Source organism: Ammodytes marinus (assembly GCF_949987685.1).
Source record: "Ammodytes marinus genome assembly, chromosome: 23".
Taxonomy (NCBI): Eukaryota; Metazoa; Chordata; class Actinopteri; order Uranoscopiformes; family Ammodytidae; genus Ammodytes; species Ammodytes marinus.
The window spans coordinates 931,597-955,450 of NC_137227.1; the positions used below are offsets into that span (position 1 = coordinate 931,597).

The window sequence follows — 23,854 nt, forward strand, 5'->3', positions numbered from 1 at the left end:
ATTAACTCTATAACAGTGAAAATAGCATAACGTGCGATCTTTAACACTAAAGCGGACAGGTTTGAGGAGTTGGTGATGTCTGTGGAAAGGTTTAAGAACGTTTTGTTTAGGGCTGGCCCCAATACCATTTTACAGGCTTCGAATACTCGTTGGATTTTTCTGAGCGAGTATTCGAATACTCGTTCTAAAAAAACACACCATCAAACCAACATTAATAATGCCAATGTACTCACTGAAACCGAGTGTGTGAGCCGAGACGGCAAGCTGCGTAGTTTGTTGATGCTTTAATAACTTTCGAACGCTAGTAAAGTCGAAGTTCCTTACTTTTTCCCTGTGGAAGCGAACACCTGTTGTTCCGTTCCAAATCAGCTGTCCTCTACGCCATCGTAACCCGTACAGGAGATTTTCAATTCATCCAGGAACGTGCATCTTTTCGGCGATTTATAAATCCATACAAAAATCCAATATTGATAAGTCTTTAGTGTCCATATTATATCCATTATTGACCGCGTATTCCCATGATGCAAGCAAGTCACGGTTGATGATGGGCAATAGCAGCGCTAAATGTAAACAAACAGCTGAGCTAAGCTAACGTTAGCATGACACCAAGCATTACCTTGCCTTCCGAAATCGCGCTAATGGTGTGGTCTAGAGTTATTAGGAACACAATCTATTCTTCCTCCATCTCTCTCTCCCTCCTACGCTTGGTGCCGCTTTTAGTTTGCCTCACTCTGGTAACATCACGTAGCCTACTACAGCTGATATCACCGGTTGCGCTTTGAAAGGTCAGCGGCCAACTAGGTCAAAGTTCAAATAATTCGATAATATATTTTAAATTAACGTCTAATTTGCATTTTACAATTGTTTTATAACTTGTGTATCCAAATATTATTTGCTGACAAAATATACTGCAGTTTGAGCTACCTTTGCAATTAAAAAAAATAAATAAATAAATAATAATATCCGGAATACTGAATTGAGCTCCGAATACTAATTTAACAAACGAATACTCGGTTATTCGAATAATTCGGGCCAGCCCTAGTTTTGTTTGGAAAGTTGGGTGCATTGAATGAGGAAGTAACACCAGGCTATGTCGGTCTGCTGTGTGTCCCGTTCGTAAATTCATGCTTTGGTCGCAGCGGCCAATCAAATCAGAGGGAGGCGGGGTTTAGCCGGAGACTACGGTTGCGTTCCGAATCGCACACTTTCTACTATATAGTATGTAGAAAAAAGATTTAGGATGTCCCGATTCTTGTGGCCAGATTTAGGATGGTTAGAAGTACCCGGATGTCCTACTTCATGCGGCCAAGATTGTTAGTGTTGAAAAGTGCATCCTATTTGGGCGATTCTGACCCACAATCCAGTGCGCACGTGAAGTGACGTCACATCGACGAAGCCTCCATATGAAAACAAACAGGGATGCGACGGATATAAAAGCAAAAGGCAAGATCAAGGCGCAATGTTATGATGAAATAAGAGCGTAAAGTATGTCCCAATAGTATGCCTTCTGCATCCTAACTAGATTCTTTTTATCGTCGGATGTAGTATGTAGAATAGAAAAAAGAAAGAGTATGCGATTCGGAACGCAACCAACTTCATCCCCGTCGGTAATGTGGCCTTCAGTGCGCGCATGTATTTGCCGCCAGCATGGTATTCGCCGCCAGCATGGTATTCGCCGCTAGCATGATATTAATATGATAACTTCTACATATTTGGTCCAAAAAACCTAACAATCAATCAAGGATGCACACCTTCGTGCCGTGCGCAAGCCATATCCAGAAGCTCAGGCCGATCTGACTAACAGTCCGAGAGATATGCGAGCCACAGACACACACACACACACACACACACACACACACACACACACAGACATTTTTTGCTTTACAGATGGATGTTGAAGGCTTTTGTCTGTTCAGTATTTGAACCTTTTTACAGTCTACTTGTAGAGGTAAAGGTGGCCTTTTACATTTTTCTTGTAAACAAACAAAAAAAAGGTTATTTTTACATACAGTCTTACTCTCAAAACAAAATCAGTCCCACTCATGAGAACATTTAGCCAAACTCCACAACCTGTAGTGTGTGAGTGAGACAGACCTTTATCCAAACACTAAACATACTAGTTACCCCCCTCAGCTGTGGTTTCCAGAGCTCCTTTTGCTTACATTTTGCTAATTGTGACAAAGGTAATGCTGTTGAAGGTGGATCAGGTTTTGTTGAGACATGTCAAACGTGTGTGTGTGTTTTTTTGTTGTTGCTGGGAACAGGACTATGCTTCTATGTAGGTGGCCTTTGAGAAATTTGACTCATATATGTTGCAGCATGATGCATTAGGTCAATAAAGTTTGAAATCACACTCACAAATGGGGTAATATTGTGTTCTGTGTGGCACTGTGCATTGGTGTTTGCTTATTGATGATTGAGCAGTGACTCATTCTTCAGTTATGCCCTAGGGCACCAAAGGGAATTACAAACCTCACCTGTCAGCATAGCTCAAGCAACACAGCAAGACAAAATAATGATAAATAATTGTTTGTTTTTGGCAGTACATCAAGACATTCAAATAACTTGTTTGACTTTTATTTTGTAATAGAGCGCTTGCCGTCGTATTCTTACCCTGCCGGCCAACTGGAGGTCAGTCATTACAGGTTATTCAAACATCTTGTGTAAACTGAGCGCCACACAGAAACACTATCCTGTTTCATCCTCTATGACTAACTACCTGTCTTTCTCCCTTACTCTGTCTCTGCACTAGCTGCTGGAATAGTGGGCGGCTAATGATATTTCTGTCTTATGGCTGCTAATGAGCTGAAATGGTAGACTCTCCACTAGCTTTAACTCTGACCCTGTCAGCCCGACTTATGACACTGCCATATGGGCACCAGTTACAAGTGACCAGCCTAGTACACATTGGCATCACATTCCTCACCCAATTGCCCACTGTCACATGATTCTGAGCATCTAGTTGGTGTGAATAATGCGGTGCAAATCTGTCCATGATTATTATCCATGAGACACTCAGGATTATGACTTGGAAAAACCAAAGGCTGGGTTCAGAATCCTGCGGCTACGGTTGTCTAACTCATGGCTGCTGAGGGCTTCATTGAAATGCAGGAATGCATTAGAATATACCTAACATCTCACTCATCATCCATATGTTAAGTGCATAGCTACATCATAAATGTGTTAAGAGTTTGGCGTGGCGCCGGTGGAGGTGATGAACTGCTGACATGGCTGACACAGCGTGGGAATATACTGTGTGGAGACAGGCACCTGGCTGTATGGAGGGCTGAAGAGAGAGCCCTCAGTCTACAGAGTCATGTGCTGTTAAGGCTCAAGGCAGCTTGTCTGTGTCCCTGAGCTACACAGCAGCTATCCTCTTTCTGACTTCCACATGTCAACAAGGGAAAATAAAAAAAAAAGGTTTTAAAGCCACTACGAGTAACATTGCCCGTTGGACAAAAGCGGTAGTATTTTTACGACGCCAGCTGTCATGAAGCTGTTTTCTAGCTTGTGCCTGGCGTGCGAGATTCAAATGAATGCACCGGACTGTTTTCGGCTCCGTGAGAGTGGTTAGTGACACAGCATCAACTAATGCCAGTCAGTGCTACACACTAGGGCTGGGCGATTAATTGAAATTCAATTTCGATTACGATTTTGGCTTCCCTCGATCATGAAAACAAGATAATCGTAATAAAACGATTATTATGTCGCACTCCGTGTCTTGTGTGGTAAATGCAGTGTGTGCTCTGCCCCGCCCCCGCCCGAACACTTTCACTTTCAGCGATTGCAGTGCAAATTCAGCATAAAGTTAAAGTACTCGCCCAAGACTGATGTTAAATCGAAACACAAACGCCTTGCGCGAGCGAAATGGCAAGTTGCCAAATGAAACTCCGTGGCGGTGGGTAACGGTGTCATTCACAGTGACACCTAGCCAGTGTGAGCCACCGCACAGAAAAGCCCTGTGGCTTTACGGCTAAAATTAACCAGGGATATCCTGCCCGTTAACATTGTTGATGTGGAAGGCTTCCACGATCGGGTTGCATTTCTTGAGCCTGGATACACAGAGCCAAACTGACAGCGCGACAAGAGAAAATATACAGTGATCCGCCTCCCTCCGTTAGTTTCAGTCTACAGCTGAACAAATTACAACAACCACCACGGACATCGTTTAAATAAAGCCTCTTGTTTTTATGATCATTAGGGCTTTGATGCAAATTCTGAAGTCTGAATATTACGTTGGCAGCTGCTGTGCAGTTTTTTTTTCAGCAATTCAACCTGCACTGTAAAAAAAAGGCAATGAGTTGATCTTTTTGTAGATTCATACCTCCTCAATGTGCAAATAAATGAGTTGTTCACAATCACATCCCTAGTCAAATATAAATGTTACTCTTAGATTGGAAGGTTTCACTGTTTATTTATTTAGGGTGGCTTTTTAGTTGTAGGAGCACATTTAGGAGTTTAATTTATGCAATGTTGAAAGAATTTACAGAATTTTCATTTTGGGGCATCCCTACAGTGAATAATCGTCTTAAATAATCGTGATTACAATATCAATCAAAATAATCGTGATTATAATTTTTGCCATAATCGAGCAGCCCTACTACACACACCTGATTGCAATGAGTTGATGCAGTGTCACCTCTCACGGAGCTGAAAGATTCCGTGTCCTCACACAAAGCGAATGAACGAGAGACGGCAGTTAGTATGGATCACAATGAGGTAATGTGTTTATGTTGTTGTAAATAATGACTATTTCAGATGAATAATGGTCATCTGATGATGCTGGTGAGGCAAAGTAAACTTTGTTTTGGTAGGCTACCGCTCATTCATTTAGGAGTAAACACTGCAGTCTAGTTTGCTCCCGTGAAATTGTGTATACGTTGCTTGGCAACGCCCTCCCGCCCGCCTATCACTCTCCGTTTTTGCTTTTCTTCATTGCATTTTCTTTTTTTTCTTTGATGGTTCAGCCCCGTTATCAGTCATTATGACGACAAATAACTGTCTCAAACAAGGCTCCCGCTCCCCTTCCCACACCTGGAGGCAGGGCCGACGGACTGCGGGGGAAAGTGCGACAGTCGTGGGGGGGCCCAAGGCAGAGGGGGGCCCATCAAAAAAAAAAAATATATATATATATATATATATTTTTTTTTAACAAGTTAAATGTGGTGCCCCGATCTTCGAAGGCCCTGAACAATGCCATTCCAAAAAAAAAAAAAATTGACTGGCTTTTTTCTCCCCTGAACCTCGCAAGGAGATCAGGGGCCTGCGCATGACAAAGGCATGTGTGCGGGAGAATAAGCAGGAGCAAGCCGACAATGAATTGAACTGGTGGCGAAAATAAACGCAGCGATGTTTCTATGGGGATATTTAGCTGTACAGAAATAAGTGCTGGCAAAGCTAGAACAGTTTAAGACTCCACATCACCGTGGCAACACAACCTATCTATCAGCTCAGACAGTGCAGAGAAAAGTCTGATGAATGCATGAGAGTGATGGCCATGCACAACTGTAAGGTCAGTGTGTGTTGTATTTTCGTATTCAAATAAACAGTTTATTTATTTTTATAAATGTTTTTTTTTTTTTAAAGTGCTAGCAAGCGCGATGTGTGCTTATGTATGGTCATATCCGCGCGAAAGGCCGCGATTTACAGTAAATAAATGCATGTAACCCTTTAAAAATAAATCAAGCAAGTAGACTAATAATAACATCAATGAATTATTGGTTATCGCATCACAGAAGGCCTATTGGCCTATAATAATAAAAAAACACCACCTTAACTATGTTTACAGTTTAAATTTGTTTTGAATGAAATGCAAACCTCATTTGCTCTTGCTTCTCTGTCCTGAGATTCACACAGACTGAGCAGTCTTGTTTAAATGTTACAAATTGAGCTAATAAACTGAACTTAAATTTTTTTTGCTGCAGAAGTTATCTCAGCTCATTTTTGTTATCTAATTTGATAATAAGGTGATTGTATGCAGAATGCTCATGCCAGAAACTCATACAGTGGTTTTGTACAGATAAATAAATAAATATTAGCAGGTTCTCAATAGTATTTCAATTTAGGGGGGGGCGCGAAAAAATTTCTGTCCCCTAGGGGGGGCATGACAGAAAATAATTGAGAACCACTGCTCCACATATATAAATGGTAACTTAAAACCTTATGTTAAACTGAGATTTTTTTCCGAGGCTTTAGCTTGCTTGCTCCATAATGTATTACGTTTTTAAATTATTGGCAAAAAGTTATTACGTTTTGGGCTCAGCATTTCGTTACATTATCGACCACTTCTTACATTTTGGGTTGTATTACATTTTTTAAATTACATTTTTGGGTCGTTGTTACATTATAAGCTCTACACGCTCCACCGGCCGGATACTCCTACACAGAGTCTGGCTCATCATTGAATGATTGGGTTTGAACTGAAGTGAGGCTGGGGGAGAGGTGGCCAGCCTCCTTCTCCTCCCAGGTGTGGAGCTCATTCTGTGGGCAATGGAGGGCCACTACAGAGCCTCTATACCAGTGGAGCTGAAGAGCTTGTCCAATATTTTGATTTAAGGGATACTTCTAAAAAATGTTTTGCATAAATTTGCATTTGGGTGTCATCGCGTATATCCTACTGTGCTGTTTCCTACAAAGTCACGTTAGGCAAAGCAGTTGGTGAAAGTGCAGAAAAGCAAAATCTCCTTGTTGTTTTCTTTTGTACATCTTGCCTTAAGTCTTGTCAAGAAATCTATTTTCCTCACCCCGCCTGTGGCATAAATTAAGAAGGGAAGAAATTCCAGAATTTAACTCTTGACAAGGTTCACCTGTTCACTGAAAACCATTTCAAGTGACTATACATCATGAAGCTGATGGAGAGAATACCAAGAGTGTGCAAAGTTGTCATCAAAGCAAAAGGTGGAAACTTTGATGAATCTAAAATATATACATAATTCCATATGTGTATTAATCTACAGTGTAGAAATAAAAATTAAAAGCATTGAATGAGAAGGTGTGTCCAAACCTTTGACTGGTACTGTACATGTTGATTATAAGATAAGTTGTAAAATATCAACAGACCATTTAAATCAATCGCTGTATGTTTCTGGTATGATTAAATGCTTAAAAGACCATTATTTTCCTGTGGGCATTTTTGTGGACCAATTGCAAAAATAATGAGAATTTCGAATGAAGAATAACACAATGTAGTCCTATGCTGTCACTTCTGTCAAATGAACACATGGAGCCTGCACAGAGAACGCTTATTTGTAGCTTCCATCGCACCAAGTGCCCAGAAACGCAGCAGGGTTAGAGAGCCAGGTCTGAAGAATCCATGTTCATTTGCATAAATACAATGTGCATGTCCCGTTGCATCAAGTTCAAGGAAGTCCCCAGATAGAAAATCACATTAAAGGCATCAGACACACACTGTCCTCTCAGTCTGCTTTTCCTTTCAACGACAGGATTTCTGTGAACAAAATACAGGCAGAATGTTCATAATGACATGAATATGTCATGCAAAAAAGAATTCACTTTAAAGGAAGCAGCTGACAGCTAAAACGCTTTTGTTCACTGATTCTTTTGAACCAAACATGGCGCCCTCTGTCACAGCCTGCATACGTTTTGTGAGTTATGGCAGTGAATTACTGCTTAAAGCAGATATCCCACTTGTTTTTGCCTGGTGTGTGTGTGTGTCCTCAACATCTGCTTGTCTGCTTCTGAGCAAGGAGAGACCTCTGCCATTGTTGGGCTTCTACATCCTGACAACTGGAAGCCTGATGGGTTAAAAATAACCCATCTTCTTACAATTTTGTCATCTTTTGCAACAGCTTCTCCCTGGCTGTTTTGATTTATTTTTTTGCGCTCGTCCCCCTGGACCGAGACGGGGGTCATATACGGCCACTTCCTGTCGCATGCTTCCTCATTGTAGAACTTAATCAAACAAACTCTAAAATAGAACGGCAGGGTAGGAGAGGCGTGTGCTGTCACATTAACTGAATGGCACAGCAGGTGGCACAAACCAAACACTGACAATGAATGACAGTTGTTGTTTTTATCTGAAAATGATCTTTTTAACTCTGTGAGCTTCACAAAGTGGTTTGGTGAAGTGGTAATGCACACATGCAGAACAGAAATAGGCCACCAGTAAGGAAAAACACAACACTTCAGTTGTTTGTCTGTGCAACCAAAGTTTTAAAGTTAAACTGGGATTCACAATGTCACGTGCAGTCATCTCTGTGTTTGTGTGTGTATGTGTATGTAAAACCCAAGTAAAGTCTTGGGCCTGTTTAAATAACCAAACAGCCAAATAGATATGCATGCTATGCAAACAACAGGTTATGTAAACTGCACCAGCGAGCTAAGCAAATGCATTATGTAACTCCTCACATCACATGACTGGAGACATGATGGACGCTGCTCAAATAAGGCTGATCTGAAAGAGCCTCATTGTGTTGATAATATCTCCAGATGGATAAAAAGATTTACCCGATTTGCAGTTTTTTCTTTGCTGTGCTTCGGTTCCTTTTTAAGTACGGGCCCTCAATACTTGAGGGCCCGTAATTATTACTCTCCACCATACTTATTCTTACTTCTGACTTCTTTCTTCTTTTTATTCTTCTGCCACATTTTCGAGCTGCTACTCCTCCCACACCGTTTCACTTAGAAACGCAAAAATTTCACAGAACGTCCGTCCCTACCCCGAATGGTGTGCTATTATACAGTTTTTAAAATTTCCGCTAGGGGGGCGCTGTTATTAAGCCCCGACTGAAGAACGTTTGAGAGGCCACGCCCCTCACACCGTAAGTCCGATTGACTTGACATTTCTCCCACAGGTGTATGTTAGGGTGCTCTACAAAAAAGCCTCTGGGACCATAAAGGTGCCAACACACTGCACATCGCCGCGCGGCGAGTTTACATAGAAAGTCAATGTATTTCGAGCGCCGCCACGCGAATCGGCGGCGAGCGGATCACGCGGCGCGCCGCGAATGCTGCGGCCGCCGCAGAAGTTGAAAATATTGAACTTTTCGCCGCCGGCCGCGCCACGATAGCCAATCAGCGTTGAGCTCCTCCCGACATCACTCGGGTGAGTCTGCTGAGCTACAAAACACGTGAAACCTGGCTGGCGGTGCAGTCGGGAAAGGAGAGATGAAGGGAAAAAAGAAGGAAGAGAGAGAGAAAGTTCCAACACATCGATAAAATGTATGACAGCAGTTTAATGAGACACCTTTTAGTAAAAGGAGCAAGGAATAGACTCACATTATAGAAGAGAGAAGGAGAGAGAGCCAGGGAAGATGTACTGCAGATGAGTGAATATGCAGAGACAATAAAAACTAAATACGACAACTGACACTTCCAAACATTTCCCTAAACATCTGAAAATCTGTTTGGGTTTTCTCTACATGTTGATATGCCGGCGTGAATGTGTATATGCACGGCCATGGATACATATGTGCGTGTGTGTGTGTGTGGGGGCGGGTTGTGTGTGTGTGTGTGTGTGTTTACGAAGCTTGGGTGGCAGGTGGCGGGGAGAAATGTGTGAGAGGTGCAGTGAGACCAATACAAGGGCCGATGGCAAAGATGATGAAGGCAGAATAGCCTACTTCAGAGACGCTCCCAACAAAAACAAATCAGTGAGGATGACGACGATGATGAGAGAGATGTAAATAGCGGGAAGAAACTGGGCGTGCACATTCAATGAGTCATCGGGCGGCGGCGGACGGCGGGAAGAAAAGTTTGAGAGGCCACGGCCCGCACACCGTAAGTCCGATTGACTTGAAATTTCTCCCACAGGTGTATTTTAGGGTGCTCTACAAAAAAGCCTCTTGGATCATTAAAGTCAACCTGGAAATATTTTCGGCTAATTAGCATAAACTGAAAAACAGGGTTTTATCCACAACTTTTACAAGTTTTACTTTATCAACACCAAATGTCTCACGAAGCCCCGGGGGACTATGTCGCACGTCTCCGAAAAATATTAGTAGGATAGCTTGGAAAACATGGCCGCCATTGACTAAAACGTTTATGCAGGGGCAGGGCTTATTAACAAATTGGCCATAACTAATTGACCATAGGTCCTATCATCATGAAACTTGCAGGATATGTGCAGAAGACATGTGGTAGCATGGCCCTCTAAGGTTGTCGAGATTAACCCATAGGGGCCCCCACAAATGCGAAAACCATCATTCAAAAATGCAATGTTTGACAGGCCACGCCCCTCGCCCCCTGACTCTGATTGACTTGACATTTCTTACACATGTACAGCTCATGGTGCTCTACAATAAAGCCTCTTGGACCATAGGGGTCAGCCATTATTTTCTTTCTTCCCTAACTTACATGACCTGAAATACAGTGAAGTCACATTCACTCTGTGGATTTCCAACCTATCATCACCAAATTGTATACACAGCATCAGGGGACGGCCACAACTCGGGACTGGAGTTCGGAAAGCCCGCGGCGGCGGTCCGTAGAAGCGTTCTGGCCCGGCCGACGGGCGGGGCGCCGCCGAAGCGGGGATTGGCGGCCTGCGCAGGGCTGCCCGTACTTTCAAAATCTCCGCGGGATTTTCTAGTTAGTTGTTGCAGTGCACAGTATTTAGAGGAAATACGGTATGGATTCTTGACTGGTCCACACTGTGTTGTCACACTAGGAAGTAACTGCTGAGTCAAGGCACAGGTTCCTGATGCCTCATTTTCCGCGGGTCGGAGCGGTTCGGTCCGGTTATTTTGGCTTTTCATTTGCCAAAAGAAGGGTAGGGTCCAGAAATAAGCGTGCCTAACCGCTCTAAGCCGCTCCCATTTTCGGTACTCCTCCGTTGGGGTACCAGCCGCCGAAAAGGTGGAGCTACACACTGCCGTCTGTTGATTGGTCGAATGAATAATTTCCGCATTAAATCGCCGTGTGTAGTAACCTCAGCAAGAGTGAAGAGAGTCTTGTGTTTAGCGAAAAATGTCGGCGCAGCACTCTGTTTATTGTGTGGTGTTTTTCCTCTTCATTACATTTATCATTGGGCTACACTGTGTCCTGCTGCTACAACGTCACCATAGTTAGCCTACATAGCTGCCGCGGCCAGCGCTATTCGCTCACTGTCCCTGTCGGCATGCACCAAGCCGTCTCTTTGCATTTACCGGCGTAATACACTCAAAACAAGGGGGGAATGAAAATAAAAGCGTCTAGTTTGGCCAAGCAAAAAACGAGAGACCGCTGGCTTGACCGCAGTTGTTCCACAGCCCAGCCTAAAACCCGCCCTACCTTAAGGGTAGGATCGGCAGTGGAAGCACCACCAGATTTTGCGTAAGTGAGCTGTCCCGCTCTGAGCCACTCCGACCCAACCCGTTCTGCTCGGTGGGAAAGAGGCATTAGATGCATTGCCACATCATCATCATGTCAACAGGTGCAGAATGATGAAGAATCTCACTCAAACACTCAGTGTCTGTTTACACCAAAGACAAATGATCCCTGTGTGAGCTTGCCTCTGGTGCTGTATCATTAGGAGGCTCAGGTCTTTTTTCATGTGACATCCTTCCCGTCCTTGGTGCCCTCTCATCCAAACTTAGCCCGGGCACGCGTCCAATCAAATGTCTGTTTGCTCCTTGTGCCGATTGCCAAGTGGAAACTCTATAACTAATATGTCAACTTGATTCAGTGAAAAGATCCTACATCAAAAAGCCCACATAACATGACAGCTTGGCTGCACACTACTGTATACTATACATGCTTTTGAACACAACCTTTTGTGTACACATTTGAAGTAGTTTAGGCTTACTTGCAATTTGTTTTGCAGTATTTTAGAATAGTTTTTACATTTTGTTTCAAATATTAGAGGAATTTCCCCTGAATAAATTGTTTGTTGAATTTGAGCAGTTGCGTTTTGCGCTATGTTTATTTATATATACAAACCAGGGATATTTTGGACATTTAATCACACTTTTCTAACTATCTCTTGTTGGCATTGTAGGAGGGACCTTTTCCTCTGGTCCAGAGAGAGGTAGGGAAACATTACTCTGTCAGCAGCAATCAGAAGCCTGATTGATGGCTTTGGCCTTGTGTTGCTGTCTACTGTTGTTTGGGTGTCATCGTGGTGGATCCCTCTGCAGCTCCGTCTTTGTTCTCAAACTGTAGCTAAACAAGGAGCAGCATTATCTGTCTGGGCTTGGACAAGGCTTTGGAACTACTTGGATTGACATTGAACAAGCGGTTATAAGTAAAATAAAAGGTTTCTGTCTCAAGTTTATTGGGGAGATGTAGTTACAATGGTACCTTTAATCTTCTCAACATTTGGTTTTGAGCTTTTAATGTATCTGTATTTAGTTTGTGTTTGAGCAACTGTTAGCTCCAACCATCCATCGCTTGGAAGTCTGGACGTAATGGGCTCATTTCTCGAGGGGGGTATAACAACAAGTCTTTGCCTTGGGATGCTGCAAGAATCACAACAGAACATCAAACAGTCCAACAGGGACACACAGGGTTTGCTAACTCATTTCAGATCTTTCTTCCAGATCAAACAAGGAAGGCTTATGCTTTTTAATAATTGCCTGGAGGGCAGTGTGGCTCCATGTGACTCTGACTTTCAAGACACCATGCATTAAGATGTAATTACAAAGTAATGACTGTTGAGTGAATGCCAATAGGGCTGCTACTGAGCAATGTTGATTTGATCTGCAGATTGTTTTTGTTATGAATGTTTTCATCATTTGGCCTGTAAAACAACACAAAACAAATGCCCATCATAATTCCCTACAGCCCTAGGTCATTTCTCATGTTGTCTGGCTTTTTCTGACCAACAGCCCAAAATTCAGAAGAGAATTTTTTTAATTTTGTAAAGTAAATCAATAATGAGCAGCTTTTTAATAATAAAAAACCCAAACATTTTAAACTCTGGAAACCACCACATGGTCCATGCTCTCTGAATACTGCTTTACCTAATAAACCCAAAGATGAAGGATTATGCTCATGTGTTTGCTCCTGACTGGACATGATTGTTTAAGCTTTGCCTCTCTCCCTGCAGACCCCTGTCTCATAGTCATGCCTCCCTGCATGGGCCAGGCCGACCGCTTCAGCCTGGAGGCGCTCAGGCACATCCACAAACAGCTGGACGACGACAACGATGGAGGGATCGAGGTCAACGAGAGTGTGGAGGTGAGCTGCTGCAAACATGCACAATAAGCCCAAGCTCTTTTTTTTTCTAAGATATTTTTGGGGGCATTTTTATGCTTTATTTGATAGTGCAGAGAGAGAGGTGATATGGGGCAGAGAGGGGAGTGACATGCAGAGAACGACCACGGGCTGGAATCGAACCCGGGTCTGCTGCTGGGCCCGGCCCAGGGGGGGACGCCCTACCAACTGAGCTAAGGGCGCCCCCAAGCCCAAGCTCTTTGTTTGAGGACCACAGACAAGGGCCATGCTTTGTACACAACACCTAATGCAAAATCTGCCACCTTTATGTTCAAGTCAGGCCTGGGGTCAGGACCTCCTGAATTGGAGGAGGTCGTCAGATGATTAGAGGGATGAGGAAGAAATGAATATTTCTGTGACACAAAATCACTGACTAATATCCAAATTTAGCCCGTTCATGTGTCGTACTGAATGATTTTACCTTTTAAGGCTTTAAATTCCTCTCAGATGAAGGGAAAAATTAAGTCTGTGTGTGAACAGCTCACAACTCATGCACACAATAAGGCCATAAACAGTGGTGTAAGTCTCCCAATGACATGTATTCATTTTAGCAAACGTTTGAGAACCACTGGGATAAGGACCAAACATCATTGTTTTGCTAAACCTGTGCGAATTTAATAATGTGGAGAACAGATTTAAACAGGAGCAAAACTCTTTCAACATTTTTAGAATTTTTTTTTTAATATGATTAGTTCTCATGCTGTGGTTCTTCTCATATTGTACATATTTCAACATGATCATACACTTTATGTCATTCCAGATCCTTAGGCTCACTAAAGCAAACTGCTCATACATGTTTCTAGTGTTGACACAAGAGTAGTTTTCTGTCTGCTCTGAAAGTGGATTGTCCCACACACATATGAGGCTAACAAAGCTAAGAGTCAGGCTTTGCTGCTGTGCTAATAGTAAAATGAGTTTTGGTCTTAACTTAAAGGGATAGTTCAGTATGTTTGAAGTGGGGTTGTATGGTGTGTTACCTTGTGGAGCTCACGGTCAGCACATTCATTTGAAGGAGTTTAGGGCAGATGTCGCTGTAGCAGAAGTCATCATTGTATTAATCCACCTGTTCCACCTGTTTGAACAGTGTTTTTAGTCTTATTTTCCTGATTCCTCAGGAATAAGTTTATTTTACTTTTCGTTTCCTACCTAAGCCTTAATAAAGTAGAATGTTTTTTATCCCAGTTTGACCATGTAAAGCGCCTTTGAGCACTGAGAAAAGTGCTATTCAAATATCATGTATTATTTTCATTATTATTGTTGCAGAAGATATCCTCCATTCTCCACATATACAGTAAACATGCAAACTTAAAACCTAATATCCCTTCAGTTGTAAGCCAAACTGAGATTTTTTCCACAGCTTTAGTTTGCCCTTCAGAAAGCCGTTTATTTTAGTTTTCTTGTGTTGCTTGAATAATCCACAGTAGCTCTCAGTCGAGCACCTACTGAACTACTGAATAGTATTAGGGCCACATATAAGAAAAACTATTTAGTTCTGATTTTAATCTCAGAATTCTGAGAAAAAAATAAGAATTCTGACGTCAAAGTCAGAGCTATGGAATATTTAACCTAACAAGATTTTTTTGTTGTCCAAACTCAATTTCTTTTCCTATGTGTGGCCCTTATTCTCTTCCGTAAGCAGCTGATTCGGCAGTGTGATACAAAAACAAACGGCTGTCTGGCGGCAAACTAAAGCTGTGGAAAAAATGTGTGTGTTTGTGTATTGGTGGGAGTCATTTTCAAGTAAGATGTGCTGGTGTAAGAAACAGTTCTACCCCTGTAGCCCTTAGTGGCTCCTCAGTAAAGAGCTACAGAACCCTGAGGGTTGTGCAGGGGTCCCACAGTGAAGCCATATGTGTCTCTGCATGTATCACTGATACCTGTACCTGCTGTAGGCATGCATTACACATATCCCCCCCCATCCCCCATGTCCTGTTGTTAACCTTTTTATTCATAAGCATTGAGTCTGGCCTTTCTTTCTCTCCAGAAGAAAGGCCTAGTTGTTGTTGGCCAGCGTTCATTACTGATGGTTTGCAGCGTTCCTTCTCTCCTTGTGTAGGGCAGAGTGGGGTTTCATAACCTGATGGATGCTCCTTTCAACAGATTAGTAGCTGTCTATCAGTTAGTTATATCAAAGAAAGACATTCTCGTGCGTCTAGGAGCGCAGGACCCAAACATGCTCAGGTAACTCATAACAGGTTAAAAGAGATATTAGTGTCACGCTCAGACACAGTATGACGGTTTTAGTCACATGGCATGGTCTTTTACAGCCATTGGTTGAATCTCCTCTTTTCTATTAGCCTTGTATTTTGAGGTAGATTAAATAAAAGCCATGTGTAATCAGCTTTACAGTGTACCATGACAGCTGATGGAGTCATGTGCATCAGATGAAGGTAACTACAGGAAGGAACCAGAGCATGCGAGTAATCTGAGCTCTCACTTTGAAACTTCACAGATTGCTTCTGTGATTTCCTTGTTAACACAGTCAAAATGGCCTTAAAGGTGGAGTCAGCAAGTGCGCTTGTTGTCATTAACACTGTATTAACACTGGGTTTATTTTCAGTGTGCACACTGTATGGACAGGTAGCAGATCGTGAGGAGATATTCACTGATTTTGACAAAGTGATTTTGACAACTAGTGTTCTCCAGAATCACTGCCTCCAGTCAGCATGTTCATGTTCTTAACAGGCCGTAGCTTTTGTGAGGTGGACCATTGATTGACATGGCCATTTTTGACACTATTTAGTGTCTGATTCAGTACAGTGTCAGCCTTTTCCTGGCAGTGTGAGTCCTAAGGCTTGATGAAGCTATGAGGGAGTGTGCCCCCCTCACACTCTCTGCCACACGGCTGAAACCCCACACGCTAACACTTCCTGCTTTTCCTTCTTCTATTCTTCCCCCCCACCTCCCCCACCTTTCTCCCCACATTTGGAAGGATGAGTAAGTTGAGTGGATGGCCACATTTGTAATATTATAGCCATGGTCCAGTTTCTCATGACATGCATTTTTGAGATTGGTGGTGGTAAATATGATATATGGTGGCATTGACACCAGTGGCGTTTGAATATTGTTTAAATGTTTGGGTTTGTAGAGGAAATGATTAATGGATATTTTGCAACAAATATAGGACTGGATTCTTTTTCTTCTCTTTTTTTTTTAAGAATTTCTGTTTAAAATCCAATATATCTGTTATTTCACTGGATAATACAAATTGGGTTATTTTAAGCAAAAATGCAAAACATTTCCCTGCCTCAGCTTCTCAAATGTCGGCACTTGCTGGTCTTCTTAGTCCTTTGCAAAAGTAAACTTGTCCCACAAAACAAGCAATATGTATGCTATAACTGTTTGAATTGGAAACACATTTGAAAGAATAATTAAGCAGATTAAGAGATAGTAAAAATAATCGTCAGCTGCAGCCGTAAAGGTCTTGTGTCTTATTTCACCACACCTTGCTGAGAGCATGTCGACCTATGTGACCTCTGCTTCATGTGTCTATTAGTTGTTAGATTCAAGCAGTGTTGTTGTATCTGAGACTGTTGAGGCCACTTTTATAAAGGTCTCTGTCTTGTTGACTCGGATTTTATTTCAACTGCAGGGATATCACTTAATGATACACCCATAGTACTGTATAAACAGTATATGGCAATAAGAGTTTGATGAAGGATTTTTTATTTAGAAAATGTTTGTGGGTGTTTTTATGGGAATGTGAATCTTTCAGATACATTTTTGGGAGTGCCAATAGTGCCAATATCTTTCTTTGTTGAGGCAGTCTTCAGACAGAGGTTCATACTTCTCAGCTTTGAGTTCTAATGGCTGTGAAGCATTTCTACTCACCAAGGAATTTTGGCTGCACAACAAAGTCATTTCACACTTATTTATGGTATTTTGATTGCAGATAATTTGTCATATCTGTTTTGAGCATGAGCCAGACATTGGCGTGTTGCACATGCTTCTTTGAGCTAAGCTAAGATGACGTTTTTGTAATGTCATCTTGAAACACAACTCACTGAAATGTAAACCTTAAAATTCCACTGTAACTTAACAATAATCAGTGATGCTAAGTGACAGGGAAATGAAACTTCTCAGACGTATAAACGCTTAACAATGTTTTTACAGTTTCTATCAGCACACACAGATCAAACACACACAGCGAGGGGCGTAGCACCAAAGTCTGGGCCCCTATACAAGAAGTCCTGATGGGCCCCCTGAGAGGCGGTCTTACAATACAAATGTGTAAAAGATATGTTTGTCTAGAGTCCAAAACGTGTTAGTGACTGGTCCCTCTCTGAGCCAGATAACACATTATAGTCGGGGGGGGGGCAAAGTCTCAAAAGCTCTTTAAAATGGATTGGACCTGACATGGTCTGTTATACTTTTTATTTGTGTTTTTTCTGTTTCCTAAGAAACAATAATTGGAGGGTCTGCTCTGCCGGAAATATCGCGAAAAAAAATTGTGGCTATTTTAGTGTATGCATCCTTTATTTTTTGATAAAATCTTTTGGAAAATGAAACATTTCCTCAAATCCTCAGTTGGTTGGGTAATCTGTCAATAAATGCATTCCAGATGCACAGAACACATATGGTGACAACATCCACTGAAAAAATAACTCTTTAAACACATTTCTGCATGATTTTGCATCAATTTAATTCAGAGTGGGTTACATTGTTACAATAGTAATTACACCGCTCAAACATGCAAAATGTATTGGTCAGGCTCTTGAATAGATATAGACAAGTAAACATATACGGTCTAAACACAACTCGGACTAATTCTGTAATTCGGGAAAATATGTAAAATTCCAATAATATTCGATGGTTTTACTGTAATTGTGCTCCCTGATTGCCAGGTATATGTACTTAAGTAGTTTCCAGCATGTTTTGATCCTTGAAAATGTAGAATTAGCCACCATAACCAAGATCCTAGGTGGTCTAGAACCTAAGCTGCATGTAAAATAACAACTGTCGGCGGCTATTTTTAAAATGGCCTACACTGGTGCCATAGGATAAAATGGTGATGGCTTTTGGGCCAAAAATCTTCCTTAGGGCATGCTCTAACAGTGTGCCAGAGCTCATGTTTGTATCATCAAAGCACAATGCTTTCACATATCTGCTGGAGTAGTAGGCCTATATCCTTTGCAATTTTGAGAGTAGCCTAAAATACTATTGAGGTTCTGAGCCTGTTGATCGCGAACTAGTAGTGAAATCATCACAGATCCATTGATTGTGGTTGGATTTTTATGATTTTGTCTGTGGAGTGAGTCTACTGTTTGGTGAAAAGAATGACATATTGACTGATGTCATAACTTGGGGGAATAGTTGATTGCCAAAGAAGTATAGAGGAAAATATTGGAAAAAAGTGAGAAAAGGCCTATTTTTTTTCCATCATTTCCAAAATCATGCAGAAATGTGTTTAAAGAGTTATTTTTTTTCAGTGGATGTTGTCACCATATGTGTTCTGTGCATCTGGAATGCATTATTTGACAGCTTACCCAACCAACTGAGGATTTGAGGAAATGTTTCATTTTCCAAAAGATTTTATCAAAAAATTAAGCCACAATTTTTTCTCGCGATATATCCGGCAGAGCAGACCCTCCAATTATTGTTTCTTTGGATCACAGTTAACAGAAAAAACACAAATAAAAGGTATAACAGACCATGTCCGGTCCAATCCATTTTTGAGACTTTGGCCCCCCGACTATTATTTCTATTGATGAATGAGCAAATCATTACTTGTACATAAACACAACCCCTGGTCTAATGACTTTTAATAACCATACACACATACAGTGTTTCTCACAGGAATTTGGGAGACTGTGGCGGGGACCCTGGTCCTTCTAGGGGGTGTGCTCCCCCGTAAGAAAAATGAGAACTGTTTAAAGTAAAATTCATCAATCTGGTAGCCTGGCATTCCCAGACCTGCCACTAGGCGCTGGCAAATTAAATTTGCTGCGCCTGTTGGTCTGGACACTCTCCATTGAAGCTTTTTCAGAAAGTCCAGAAATCCTGACTCACGTTTCAATTGGTTCTATCTAATATGGGCGGACCAGAGCTCTGGGGCGGACGTAACCGGATGACGACAGTGACGTGCATGCGCCGTCGAAGCCGTGATAGTAAACATCAGAGATGGCTGTGGATATGTTGTTTGAGTTTGAGACTTCTTTGGAAGACGGCACTCAAATCTTTCATTAGCAAGTAAGTGGAATGTTCTGTTTTGCCGACCGACCACGGCAAAAGTGTAATTTAACAGTTTAACAGCTGTTCGCTAAACGAACGGGGCTTAATACGTCACCTTGTGCATCGTTCTGATTGGTTGTAGTGCTATCCAACTGCGTGCAGTGGCATTTGAAATGCACGAGTAGGAGCCGCCCCTTGAGTTGGAAATTACTATTGATTGTGGCCAGACCCTCTATCGTACAAGATATCACGGTCTGGATTTCCAGGCTATCAATCTGGTGCACTTTTAGAAGAAAACTAAGGCTAAATCAACGGTTTCTTATTTGAGTTATTTACTACTATTTTTGGGAATAATTTGGAGAGACAGAATTACCAAAAAGAAAAAAAGAAATTTCATGTTTAAAAAATCCAGTCAGCTTCCAGATTTTTTAAAATAATCCCTTCTCTCTTTGAAGTCTTTGTTTATTGTTTTTAAATGGCTCAATATAGGCCCCTGATCTTCGTGCTCCGGAAAAAAATTATTTAAAAAATAACAACAATGTACTGACGCAGGATAGGCCCCTGATCTCTGTACGTATGAAGATCATATTTTTTTAAATAACATTGTTCAGGGCCTTCAAAAATCAGGGGCCTATATTGAGCTAGTACAAAAACAAAAAACAAAACGTTTTCTTTCATCAGAATGTGAAATAAACAGTTTTTATAGTCTGTGCCCAAAAATATAGAAGAAACTTATTTTCCCCCGCTAATGACCAGAAACTTGGACCAACAGGCTATAAAATCAAATGTAAATCATGACAGTCTTCCAAAATCATCCGTAATTTGACTACATGGGGAACTATTTTATTAAGGAATCATATCCAGCTGTAATCTTGTTAAACCAAATCCCGTCTCTGATTACATTGCGAGTCCGGCGGCGGTCAGGGGTTTTGAGTGACATGTGTTGCTGTCTGTTGCTGAGCACGGTCGCGGGGGATGGCAGGTGCCAAGGAGACGCTCGGACGGATCCCTTTGAAATAGCAAGAACCCAACCCGCGTCACAGCACTGGGTGATGGTCCTGCTTCTGTGTGTGTGTGTGTGTCTGCGCGTGTGTTCGCGTGCTTGCGTGCTTGCGTGCGTGCTTGTTCTTTATTAGTTCTTGACAGGCCATGTGTAACAACTTGGAACTGGAAAAATTAGGCATGCATGTGAGTTCTACATCTGTGGAAGCAGACTGTGTGTGAACTGGTTGTGTGTGTTTAGGCGGGTATGAACCGAAGGAACTTGAGGAGACTCACGGAGCGTCTTGGTCGTATCTATAGAAAGGAAGCGTGAAAAGAGTTTGTCAACTGGTCTGGGAATGTTCTAGAGGAAACATTCAACAGATTGTTTAAGTGACCTACATCTTTGAAAGGAGATGCAGATATTAAAAAAATGAAACACACATCAATCATTTTCTTTCTAGCAATTTGAACAACATCTGGGGAAATTTGATCACTTGCTCTCTAGCTAAGATTCCACTCATATGTCTATGTATGGAGTTAGAGCTTGGAGGTGATAAGCTCTAACCCATGTGTAAAGACAATAAACTGCTAGCTTTGCTCTTTCCAAGGTTAATTAATAAACCCACGAACACCTCCATAGTGCAGCTATTAACATGGTCCATCTCAAACTATTTCTTGGCGATCAGTAACCTGAGGCAGTGACTTCCTGAAGTATTACTGTCCCCCTGAGGTTGCCAGAAACTACTGTGTCACATGCCCTGCAGCAAAGAAATGTTTGCAGAACATAATCACCCTGAAAACTACACCCTGTTATGTGTATCTTTCTGTTTGTGTTTGGACTTAACAAATGACATTTAGCATATTGAAAAAAAAAAACGGTTCGATATATGTTGAGGTATGCTGTTGGCAAAACAATCATTAATTTTGGATTACATGATGATAGCTAAACGATGGATGTAACAGAAAATCATATTAGCAGATGTTGTCAGATGGACTGATGCAGTAGATATCGGGGGCAAACAGAGGCATAGTTGACTGTTGGAGAGAGCAGAGGCTCATAGGCAGGGGCGTTGCACCAAATTCTGGGCCCCTATACAGGAAGTCCTGATGGGCCCTCTGAGAGGCGGTCTTACAATACAAACATGTAAAAGCTATGTTTGTCTATAGTCCAAAACGTATGAGTGACTGGTCCCTCTCTGAGCCAGATAACAACACAATGTTTCTATTGATGAATGACCAAATCATTATTCGTACTTGAACACAACCCCTGGTCTAATGACTCTTAATAACCATGCACACAGAGAGTGTTTCTCACAGGAATTTGGGAGACTGTGTTGTGGAACCTGGACCTTCTAGGGGGTTTCCGGGGGAATGCTAAAAGTAGTAAAATTCATCAATCTGGTGCACTTTGAGAAGAAAAATACGGCTAAATCAACTGTTTCCTATGTAAGCTATTTAGTACTATTTTCTGGAATAATTTATAGACACAGAATGACCAAAAAGCAGAAAGAAGAAATGTACATTTTTAAAAAATCCAGTCAGCTTCGGGAATTTTTTCCCTTTGTTTGTATATTTTAATGGCCCAATATAGGCCCGTGATCTTCGTAGCCCCGAACAATGTTATTTAAAAAATAACAAAAATGTACTGACGAATGAAAGGCCCCTGATATCCGTTTTTTTTCTCCTAAATAACATTTTTCGGGTCCTTCAAAGATCAGGGGCCTATATTGAGCCACTATATTTGGGTGCAGCCCCCCTCTGCCTTGGGCCCCCAAGCCTGTCCGCAGTCCGACAGCCCTGAACGTAACTGACCATCGTCAGATGCTCATAATTACCGAGTAGAAGTTGAATGCGTCATAATACAATTCAATGCAGCCTCTGAATGGGCGCATAGGCTACTGGAGCACTGTCAGACAGTAATATGTGTAAAACACATAGTCACTGTAGTAGTAACGTTCAGTTATAGTTACTGTAGGAACCGTTGCTCTACAATGAACTGGCAATTTTTTTTTATTAAATTTTTTTTAAATGAACTTGCGACTTGATCAGAGTGTAGCGCGGCCAGATGACAGCTAACGTAGGATTCAGTCTGCGCCCCGTCAAAGGTAATGTTATGAATGAACAAGTAGCAGGCTAATTGTTTCAGCCTCCCTCTGTAGTTTTACTCTCACCATTCTTAGAAAAAAAGTTTTTGATGTCCTGGGCCCCTGCTCTGCTGCTCATATTCCTGGCCTCCTTCTCTCAACTCTTTTCTGGTGAGCGAACTTCTGCTTTTTGGGGGGCATCCTGGCCCTGCTTGAGTTCGCTCGCGCTCACTTAATTCCAATGAGGAAGAACGAACCGCGGGGTGGACAAAACCATTTTTTAAGAATGGGCCAAGGGGGTTATTGAAATTATTAAAATTAGAATATTGTATGACTTGATGATGATGATTATATATTAGTTCACTGTATGCATAATCATTTTGTCGTAGATTCTACTGGGGGCTGTGTGGGCCCTACCTGTGGGCCCTTATAATCGTCACAACTTTTACCCCCTATACGACGGCCCTGCTCATAGGAAGAATCTGGAAGCAGCCAGCTCCCTTCCAATGTGGAATCTGATCGGAACAAATATGTCTTTGTGTGCTGCTGTGTGTGAGCATGTGTCATACCCTGTCTGTGCTAGGCCTCTGTCTGGGTACGCATAATACAGTAGGATTGTCTTTTCAGGACTGACTATAGGTCCTCGGGCCGAGTTGAGGCTGTCTCTCCCATCGTCCAACACTTTTGTAAAAGATCTATTAGTATATTAAAGTGTATACAGGTCCTTCTCATATAATTAGCATATTGTTATAAAGTTGATTATTTTCAATAATGTAATGATAATAATTGAACTTTCATATATTTTAGATTCATTGCACACCAACTGAAATATTTCAGGTCTTTTGTTGTTTTAATACTGATGATTTTGGCATACAGCTCATGAAAACCCCAAATTCCTATCTCAAAAAATTAGCATATCATGAAAAGGTACTCTAAACGAGCTCTTAACCTAATCATCTGAATCAACTAATTAACTCTAAACACCTGCAAAAGATTCCTGAGGCTTTTAAAAACTCCCAGCCTGGTTCATTACTCAAAACCGCAATCATGGGTAAGACTGCCGACCTGACTGCTGTCCAGAAGGCCATCATTGACACCCTCAAGCAAGAGGGTAAGACACAGAAAGAAATTTCTGAGCGAATAGGCTGTTCCCAGAGTGCTGTATCAAGGCACCTCAGTGGGAAGTCTGTGGGAAGGAAAAAGTGTGGCAGAAAACGCTGCACAACCAGAAGAGGTGACCGGACCCTGAGGAGGATTGTGGAGAAGGGCCGATTCCAGACCTTGGGGGACCTGCGGAAGCAGTGGACTGAGTCTGGAGTAGAAACATCCAGAGCCACCGTGCACAGGCGTGTGCAGGAAATGGGCTGCAGGTGCCGCATTCCCCAGGTCAAGCCACTTTTGAACCAGAAACAGCGGCAGAAGCGCCTGACCTGGGCTACAGAGAAGCAGCACTGGACTGTTGC

General features: G+C 42.0%; 1 protein-coding gene across 2 annotated transcripts in view; it reads left to right on the plus strand.

The window, feature by feature from the left end:
- stim2b (stromal interaction molecule 2b) overlaps positions 1–23,854 on the plus strand; it is a 94,817-nt gene that overhangs the window by 44,680 nt on the left and 26,283 nt on the right. For both annotated transcript variants that reach the window (XM_080052568.1, XM_080052569.1), the window contains exon 2: positions 12,986–13,116. In XM_080052568.1, coding sequence (XP_079908694.1) covers positions 12,986–13,116 — 131 coding nt within the window. The remainder of the gene's footprint in view (positions 1–12,985; positions 13,117–23,854) is intronic.